Genomic DNA, 10,372 nt, shown 5'->3' with positions numbered 1-10,372 from the left:
GGGTTTTGTGGGAAAAATTTAGTGGTTTGTAGAAAAAAAATTGTATTTTATAAGGAAAAATTAGTATTTTGGGGAAAAAATGCTATTTTATCATTGTTTTAATGTTTCATTTCTACCACAAAAAAGGAACTTTTTAATTATTATTATATATTATATTAATTGCAATAGTAAAAGGTGGCGTAAGATTTTGTGTCAGGGGAGAAAAACAACTTTTTTCCCCTGACAAGTGACCGAAAAAGACTAGTGATGGCTGAGCTAATGGATCCGGATCACCTGCGGACAGGTGTACGGCGGATCCCCCCCACCCTGGTTTACATCATTCAAATCAATTTTCTGATCAAACAACAATTCATGCCTCAAATTTCCTCTTTATTTTAATAGCTTGAGATGTTATCGACCATCTGAAATGGTCTAACCTGGTTCTAGTCTCTGTCTCAGGGTGACGGGGAGCTGTCCGGCCTGCCGACTCCAGACTCGACCCCGGAGGTCCACGTCAGGAGCCTGAAGGCCGTCCGGCACCATCCGTACGAGAAGAGCCAGGACTGCAGGGACGGCGGCCAAAAGTCCGGCCCCAGCTCCTCCGCGTCCGCTCACGGCTTCATGGCCGTCGTCGGGGGCTCGCTGACCCAGCAGGCGTTTCCCTTCTCCCATCACAACCCCAACGCTCTGAGCAACGGGGCGGCTCACCGAGACGGAGCCTCCTCCACCTCTCTGCACCTCCTGGAGGAGAGGGAGAGCCCGAACGATGAGCGAGGACCGCCAGCATCAGGAGGAGGACGGGTCCCACATCATCACCACTCCCAACAGTCCCTCCCCCAAACCGTGGTGGACGTTTCCGCGCTGGACGAGCTGCTCAAACACATCCACGAGGTCAGCGCCTCGGGGACCGGCGGCATCAAGGTGCTCACCTCCACCTCCTCGTCCTCGCTCTTCCCGGGGGCGCCGTCCTCCTCCGGGGGAGGGCACCTACATCACCACCATCATCACAGTCACCACAGCCAGACTCGCACTCACCACAGCCATCACCATAGCAACCACCACAACAGCAGCAGCAGCAGCAGCAGCCAGCATCACCAGCAGCAGATCCCGGAGACGGAGTCTGCGTCCTATTACAGCACCACCGCCCTGCCGGGAGGCGGAGTCCCCAAACGCCTGGACGCCGCCGCCCAGAACTCCACCTCCTCCTCTGCCACGTCCTCATCTTCATCCTCCTCATCCTCCAATAACCCCACCTCCTCCACCTCAATCCCTTCCTCCTCCTCTTCCTCCTCCTCGACTCCCCTTCAACAGCAGGTGATTCCTGAGCGGCCCGGCGAGGCGGCGGCGGCGGTGGCTTCTGCGTCACGCCACCAGTCCCAGCGCCACTCCATCATCAAAATGGGCAGCGGGGGCGGCGCCGTCCCCCGTCACCATAGCTTTAACCAGCGGGGGGGCCACGCGCACTTCCTGGCAAGGATGAACACCAACAGCAGCAGCAACGGACCTCCGAGCGCCGCCGCCAGCCAGCGGCAGTCGGTCGCCAGCGCCTGCCTGACGCGGCAGCACAGCTACAGCGGGGGGCCGCACGTGCAGCGGGCGGCCATCGTCCGCAGAACGGTCTCCCTAAAACCCAAAGTTCCGCCAAAACCACTTTTTCTGCCAAACACGGCGACGTCGCCCGTCGAGGAAGCGGGAAAGTACAACTACTGAGGCGGCGCCGCCACGCTCTTCACGGTCCTCATCAGACCTCATTACCGTCAGTCGCGGTTATTATCCCGCCGCTGCCACACAGAGAGACACGCCCATCTCCTCAGAACTTTACCTTCACCACAAAGTGAAGCAGCTCAAACAAAAACATTCCAGAACCGGGACGTTAAAAATTCCCGAGGAAGCGGCCTGGAAAACGTCCCGACTCATGCAGTTTTCTTTTGCACCTTGAAACTGATTTCTGGGAAAGTTGGACTGCAGATCCGGGAGTGCAGCGGTAGCATTCCTGTTCTGTTTGTTTCTGAATTTATTACGGAAATTAAAATGTAAAAAAAAAAAAAAAGAAGTTTCACTCCTTTAATGCAGGGAAGAAATTCGCCGAGAGACCAACACATCCGCCGCCCGAACCAGAATCCAGCACACGGGGATCCCAACCATCCACAGAAATGTTCGTTTTTATACCATATTGGTATTTGAGGTAAACAGATCCTGAGTTCATGCTCTCCACCCCCTCAAGACTCCTTCATTTCAATGGTCCCATTGCATAATTGGCCCTCTTGAATTAATAACGACCCAATTTGCTCCATTAACTGCGCCTAATGCATCCGTGAAGTGCGCGACCTTTGCTGCATCTGTAAACGCGCTCCGACGCTGTCAAATGTCCCAGAAAAATCAATCAATTTGATTTTTCAAATCGTTCTGAACCCAAAACGACTGAAAAATCATTTTAACGCCAGTTTATTTTCCACTAATCAGCTTTCCAACTTTTTTTAGTTTTGTTATCAATTAGCTTTAATTGAAATCTGCAAGACTTCTGTAGATGTTTGGTAAAAGGAGGAGACCAAAAACCATTTTTCTCTTTTTCTTTTTGGTATTAATCAAAGAATCGGTTCATTTAGGGTCCAAATGCTGAAGGTGAGAAGGACGTCCAGCTGTGATATCTACAAATGAAATGAAAACGTTTAGTGAGGTTGGAGCGAAGGAGCAGCTCTGACAGACTCTCCCGCCTCGGTCTGCTGCAGACCGCAGGAGCGTTTCGTCACAGATGGCTTCAAAATAGCCGACTGTGAAGGGGATCTGCCGTTTCCTGTTCCACTTTTGCCTTCTAGAGTTTGACGAGCTCAGTCGCCCCCCCCCCCATGTCACAGACGCAGCCGTTTAGACGGTGGAGATGAGCAACACTGCCACACACAGCAATAAGATCCTGATAGAATCTGCTAGAAAGTCCTTTTTTTGCAGTTTGGAAACCTCTGGAAAATGAATGGGATTATTATGGGATGTGGAGGCTGAATGAAAGCTGGAAAACCAAACTAAACTCTTTAAAAAAAAAAGGCTAAATTTACCAAAAAAATGAAAGTTTATGATTATTTTTTTTTTTTAGCTAAGGGACAAATTAAAACATTTGACTTTTCCAATTTAGACGCATGTTTTGCTTAAAAAGACATCTTTGGTGTGTTCAAGGACTCAAAAGACAAGAAAATGACCCTCAGGAAGAATAAATGGAGCTTTGAGAAGCTTTTCTGAAATCACATTAAAAAATCCAATTTATAAGCTGAAATCATCATTAATTTATGAGTATTTCTTTAAATTTGCCCAGAGGGGAAACGGTTATATAGATAATTAAAGGCTGATCAATTAAATTGGAGACCATTAGGAACAGACATTTTGACAGTATTATATTTCTACGGAGCTCCAAAAAGGGACATCAAAGATAAAAAACAAAAATAAAATAAATTCCTGTATGGTATCTGGATCAGACCGGAGCAATAGGGCTGTGTACAAACAAAATAAATCAATAAAGTCTTAACTGTTGAATTATATGAATAAATTTATATATTTTTTGCTTTAAAAGTCATAGGCAAAATGTATGTTTTCTTTCTTGTTTTTGAAAAAAAAGTCCTAAATTTACAAGAAAAAAACTTTTAATATAATTTCTTTTTTTTTGGTGGCCCTAATTACGATAATGTATGGCCAGTTTACAAACAAACAAGCAAAAAACATTTAATTACTACTTTAAATATCGTAAATTTGCGACAATAATGTTGTTTGTTTATGACTTTAAAAGTCATAGGCTCAATTTGACTTTTTCTCGTAAATTTACAAAGAAAAAAATTAATTTACAAGATTAAAAGTTGTAAATTTGCAATTAAAAAATTATAAATTTATTGGATTAAAAGTTGTAAGCTTGCAATTTAAAAAATCACACATTTATGAGTTTTTAGGTCTTAAATTTAAAATATTAAAACTCGTAATATTACTTTTTTTTGGCTGGCCCTAATACTCTGTAGTAAACACCAGAGAATAACTTGAGATCAATAAAAACAGTTTTTTTTTTTTAGAAACAAAATTTTAATCCAGTTTTTGGAGAAAAAAAAGATAGTATTTGGATAGTATCTGGTGAGCACCAGATATTAGAAACCAGAAAAAGTTTATTAAAAAAAAAATATTCCATATATTTTAAATCAAATCTTCATTAACTAAACTGATTTGGATTCATTGACGCCCACCAAAAAAAATTTGAATTTAACCAGAATTTTTAACCATTTTTTTTTCCAAATTAGGGCTTTAAAGTAATGAAGAAAATGTTTCCATGGCAACTTCATCAGCTTGGCACAAAGATTGTGAAAAGAAAAAGGGAATAAAACGCTCTTAAAAAGGAGCACTAATTTAAGATTTAGATTTTTTTTCAAATAACCAAATTAAAATTCTATTAGGTAACTGTTGGTTTTAGAAATGAACAGAAACTTGATGAATGAAACTTTTTAATCTGTTTTTACACCTCTTACTTATTTCTCATCGGCTCCTTTAAGTTCCTTTTATCTGCACAGTCGACAGAGCCGCTCTAATGAAGTCGCTCTGTCTAATAAGCTTCGCAACTTTGATGCAACTTTGAACCCACCAGCGTCACACACTGTGGGACGGCTGAAGCTCCGAGTCAGAAGAGCCGATTCATCGCGATGCGTCAGTTGTGTCCAATCCCAGAACTTCAGATTCCATGAAAAGAGATAAAGCTGCGGCCTGATTTCAGTCTACTTACATCGAGGTTTCATGTTGGAGCTGGAGGTCGAGGGCTTACATCACTCCCTCCCGTCTCCCGCCACAATCTCTCGCCTGACTGTGGCTTTTTGATGTTAGTGGAAGACGGGTGGCGTTCTGTTCTCTGAAAGCGGGGAGTCTGCGAGAATCAAAGACAAAATTAGTGAGCCCAGCTGACACAAGCTCGAGAAATCCTGATCTCGAACTGTTAGCGGCGGCTCTAATGGCTTCTCTGCTGTCTGCAGGATGGAAAAGCAACTTTATTGCAGGCAATGTGGCATTATGGGAAGGCTGACTAAAATGATTCTTAAAAAGCTAAATGTGTTAGAATATCTCTGGTACTTAAGTAATTTGGTACTTTTGATTTAAAAAAGTCCAGAACTGACAAAAAATAAATGAATATGATCATATCAGGAAACATTAGATTTGAAAATAGTGTTAGTTTTAATCGGAATGAAAAAAAAAAACAAACGTGCACCTCCAAGTGCCACTAAAGCTATTCACGCTGCCACTTTTTTCAAAATGGCGGCTTTTCTGTTGGTTTAAATCCCTAGCAACCATTATATTTTTTGTCCGTCTGGTGGTGACGAACAAGTTAATGTAATTTTTAGACAAATCGGCAAAAGTAAATTTTTATATTTCCTTAGCAACCGAGGTTTTTGTTAACCACGCCCACATTCTTTATGCATTCATATTGTATGTGATATCGTTTCGTTCAGCTTGAGCTCAGGATTTATATATTCAATTGTCACAATATTCCTGTATAAATTGTTTAGCCAATAAAGGAACACCACTTTTGGCTAGCTAGCAACGCTAACGGTTTTCAAAATCCACATTTCTAATTCCAACATTTTTTTTCCCAAGTAGCTTCCTAGCAAAGCTTGAGAAGTTATGAGGCGATAAATCAAAATCCCGGAGGAGTTTACATTTTGTAGCTGGTTGGGAAAATTCAAGATGGCTGCCTTTTCTTAAGGTCAAAGGTCAATGAGACTTTGGTTGTGGTTGTAGACTGAAGCTGGTGGCGTGTGTATGACTTTTCTGAAAATATTGCTTGAGCTAAAGTTTTATTTTCCCATATTGATGGATAAAGCGAAAATTGACAAATTTTAGACTTTTGACACAAAATTTTGTCACAAATTGGCCGCCAAACCATAGGACCTCCTGTGTCCCCGACACGAGTTTTGGGTTCGTTTGGTCCCATTGATGTCAAAATGTTATTTTTCCTAATATTTTTTTAATATAAAGTTTGATTTTATTAAACTTAAGTTACTAAAAAAACACATTTTCATTGTTTGGATTTAAACTTAAGCAAAAACAGAGGAAAATGGTTCCATGAAGCTTCATTCTTAAGACTATTGTCACTTTAAGAAACACCCAGAGGCCCAAACTGCAAAAAAGACTTTTTCTGGAGCAGAAATAGAACCATCAGGAAGAGAGCGAGCTAAGTGGTCTGCATTAACGTGTACACAAAAAGAGGAATCAAAGAAACGTGGGGGAAAAACTCAACCTGTCAGAGGAGCCTTCAGTTTAATTCAAAGTTCACTTTGATGCCCCTGATTCTTCAGAGGTGCTTTTCATTTTTGAGCTTTGACGTGAAGATGATAATTATTGCTCATTTTCTAAAAAGCTTTTGTATGAATACGCACTTGTAACCTTGAATATGAATTTCTTTATTCATTTAGCGGTTCTCAGTTTCCATCAAGTTCTTTGTGTCTCGGAGGGGGAGATCAAAAGATGGACTCACAGCTCCACCTAGTGGCCCAAAGCAGGACGACAATGCTATAATGTTCAGACACAGTTATGTTTTACCTTAATACTGTTAATTAATGATGTGGATGACGATGTAAATAAAGGCTTCTGTGGAATATCAATGAAAACGGTGATTCATTTTTAGATTATTACCTCTTTGAGTGACTCCCTAAAAAGTCTTGTATTTTCATCAAATGTATTGAAAAGGACTAAAACAGACCTGTGAAGTTTCCTCACTATTTTACTGTACTAAAGAGGACGTTTGGAATTTTTGGGGGAATTTACACTTCTAATTTTCCCTAGAATATTCCCAAGAGTTTCTACGAGAAACTAGTGTGAATATAGACCACAATGCATTGGACTTAAAAATATTTCATTTTAAATAACTGGATTTGCATGTATTTTTTAAAAAGCATTCCAAGTTTTTATAATAAAAAAAAGCTAATTATCTGCATCGTTGATCGAGTATATATATACATATATATAGATATACTCTGTGTATATCTATATATATGTATATATATAATACCCTGGGATGGGGGTCAGCAACCTTTAACAGTAAAAGAGCCATTTGGGCTCTTTTACTACTGATCAAGACCTAGAAGGAGCCGTATAGTCTTACTTCAGCCTTTAATAAATTTGGATTTGCCATCATGACCATCTTTTTTTTTTATAAATATAAATTATGTCTATTTTTTGGCACGAGCAAAAATATAAAAAGAAAGTGGCATTTCTCAAAATTGTATTTTTTAAAATATATTTTTACCTTTTACCTTTAGTGTCTTTAGTAGAGGCAAAATTAGCGAAAAAAGTTAGCCTGTTGCCTAATTACTAGCTAAACTCCAAATTAGCATAAAATTCCTCAGTAAATTAAGTCATTCAAAAATGTTTGCATGTTGCTAAAATAAAAGCTAAACTCTAAATTAGCCTACAAACCCCAGAAAAATAACAAATTAGCTAAAAATATTGGCATATATTGCAAAAATGGTAGCTAAACTTCAAATTAGCCAAAAAGGCTAGCTTGTTACGTAATTATTAGCTGAACTCCAAATTAGCATAAAATTCCTCAGTAAATTAAATCAGCCAAAAATGTTAGCATGTTGCTAAAATAAAAGCTAGACTCCAAATTAGCATAAAAACTGCAGGAGATAACAAATTAGACAAAAATGTTAGCATATTGCTAAAATATTAGCTTAACTTCAAATTAACATAAAATTCCTCAGCAAATTCAATCATCCAAAAATGTTAGCATGTTGCTAAAATAAAAGCTAATCTCTAAATTAGCCTATAAACTCCAGGAGATAACAGATTAGCCAAAAACGTTAGCATACTTCTAAAATATTAGCTTGACCCAAAATAAGCATAAAACATTTTAATTAAAGGACAAATTGGCCAAAATAAAAAGCTAGCTTGTTGCTCAATTACTAGCTGAACTCCTAAATGGCCTAAAATTCCTCTGTAAACTAAATTAGTCAAAAATGTTAGCCCTTTGCTAAAATAGAAGCTAAACTCTTGTTAGCTTAAAAACCCCAGTAGATAACAAATTAGCCAAAAGTGTTAGCATGTTGCTAAAATAATAGCTAATCTTTAAAATTGGGACAACAAGAAGTACTCACAGCTTCTAGCAGGCATAGACCAGGTCTGAAAGTTTCTGAAAAAGAAAACCGATCCCAAAAGTAGGAATATAAATTATCCTTTACTAGGAACTGGCTGTGCTTCTCTTCTAGAACATGACTCGGCATAAAAAACAATCAATCTAGACGATGAGCTGAACTTCCTTCTCTTCCTGTAGAATGAAACTACGGCTTAATTTATGTTCTTCCACAATCGTCTGTCGTCTTTTGTCATTTTTAAGACTTGTTGTTTCTTAGTTGGCTTTTTTCTTCAGAAAAAAAGCAAAATTTCACATTTATTGTGAATCCCAAATACTACAAAATAAAAGATTTGGATTTCTTTTAGTAGACTAATGCTTTCAGATCTCCTGCAGAAGGTTTGCTCCTTGGGTTCTTTACAAATGTATAAATATTCATGAATATTGTAAATACTCTTAAGTGTGATCAAAGACGTTCTTCTCTTTGATCAAAAGAGAGAACCCCTATAAATAAATATAAATAATTCCAGTAGATTCTGAAGGAGAAAAGCGGCTCGACGAGCCGCTTTTCTCCTTTAGAATCTGCTGGAATTATCGTGTTAATGGTTCAAAAGTTACAGTATGTTAAAGATTTAGAAATTGAATTTTAAAATCTAAAATGCAAATTTGTAAAACTGCTGGAGATTAAAGATGATTTTACCAAAAACGGACATAAAAAAGAGGATTTTTTTAATTCTGTAGAACACAAATGAAGATTTTACTGTTAATATTTCTAGATTTAATGATCATTTTGTCTCATCAGTTACTTTTTTTTTTTATTGTAAATTAGGTTATTTTTGGATTAATCCTGCCCTTTATTTTAAATTTCATTTAATGAAAATGTTGGTTCATTCCTATGGTAAGTCCAAACTTTCTATACGATCTTCTAGAATCTAAAGTTACTTTCTGAAAACTATTTTATTTTTTAGAAAACACAATAAATTTAGTGTCATCGATATTGACCCTCCCCCATAAATATGTTCATTCGTTTGATTTTGTTGAAATCTCCAATTGAAGTTTGTGGCGTTATGCTGCCATCTGCTGGCGAAATCTGTCAAATTCACCCTGTTAAATGACATTTGTGGAGCAAGTTTTTGTAGTTTTGTATCAAATATATAATTTTCCATCACAACAAATGAATCAACACTCAGTTATTTACTTAATTTTTTATGTTTCCATCCCTTTTTGTTCAAAACTCCTCATTATAGACACTTGAAGAGAGAGGAAACTCGAGCACAATATATATATATTTATTTTCTGAAAAACAAATGTTTAATTCAAGCAAAACATTTTAGAAAATGTATCACAGCTTTTGGGATAATACTGATCAGTTCTTGATCCAAATCTAAGTCATAAACGATAAAAATGATTCTTCTACAAATCCAAAAACTGACTTTTTGTGCTTCATTTAGTGAAAATGTTGTTTTTTCTGCATGTTGAATTACATATATAATGAAAATTAAGCTGCATTTATAAATATTTTGTATTCAAATCAGTGTAAATCAGGAGCAGACAAAAAAGTAGTTTGAAAAAAACCTTATTTGTGGCGTTAAAAATGTGCTCTGCTCCATTCTGATGCATTTTCCAGAGTATAAGTTGGAGTTTCTTTCATAGTTTCGTCAGGAGTGCGACTTATACTCAGGAGTGACTCGTTTGTGTTTTTTTAAAACATAAACAGGCTCATATTTTTGTTAATTTTCCACCAACAACCGGTTGTCTGATTGTAGCTGCTGTTTCCACTAACAACCACCAGAGGGCGATGAATGTGTGTATCGGTATTTGGCACCGACAGTACCACAAGACGAAGAAGAAATGTCCAAAACAAACATGGAGAATCTGATCGTTTCCCTCACAGGATGTTTTATTTTGAAAGGAACTTGAATGTGCAATTGTCAAAAGAGAAAGAATGTTAATTTGTTATATATAGAGACTCAATTTTATAGAACATTTTAAAACTATAGTTTATAAATGAATGGTTTAATAGCTACAAAATCATGAATCAAGTGTATTTTTCTCATTTTGAGGTGAAACTTTGCGGCTCTGGCTGAGTTTGGGTCCATAAGAACCTGAACCAAACGGCTCATTAGTGTTAAAAGTTGCTCTAGAAAATCACTGAACTGAGTTACGGTAAGTGTTAGGAATCTTCCAGTATAGATTCAGCTGAAACTCAGCTTCTGGCTAATAATGAGTTTAATGTTGTGTTTGGGCGCCATCTTGCAGAGGAGCCTCTGGTCACACATGATGGCGCCAGAAACATTATTTCAGCTACAT

General features: G+C 38.2%; 1 protein-coding gene across 1 annotated transcript in view; it reads left to right on the top strand.

Moving 5' to 3' along the window:
- LOC112162452 (semaphorin-6C) overlaps nucleotides 1-3,416 on the top strand; it is a gene marked incomplete in the record, with an annotated part of 81,229 nt that extends 77,813 nt beyond the window's left edge. The window contains 1 exon segment of the mRNA XM_024298234.2: nucleotides 439-3,416. Coding sequence (XP_024154002.1) covers nucleotides 439-1,689 — 1,251 coding nt within the window.
- Between the last annotated feature and the right edge of the window lie 6,956 nt (nucleotides 3,417-10,372).

Source organism: Oryzias melastigma, linkage group LG11 (assembly GCF_002922805.2).
Source record: "Oryzias melastigma strain HK-1 linkage group LG11, ASM292280v2, whole genome shotgun sequence".
Lineage (NCBI taxonomy): Eukaryota > Metazoa > Chordata > Actinopteri > Beloniformes > Adrianichthyidae > Oryzias > Oryzias melastigma.
Note: the sequence above shows the minus strand (reverse complement) of the source record. Positions and strands in the feature narration are given on the sequence as shown.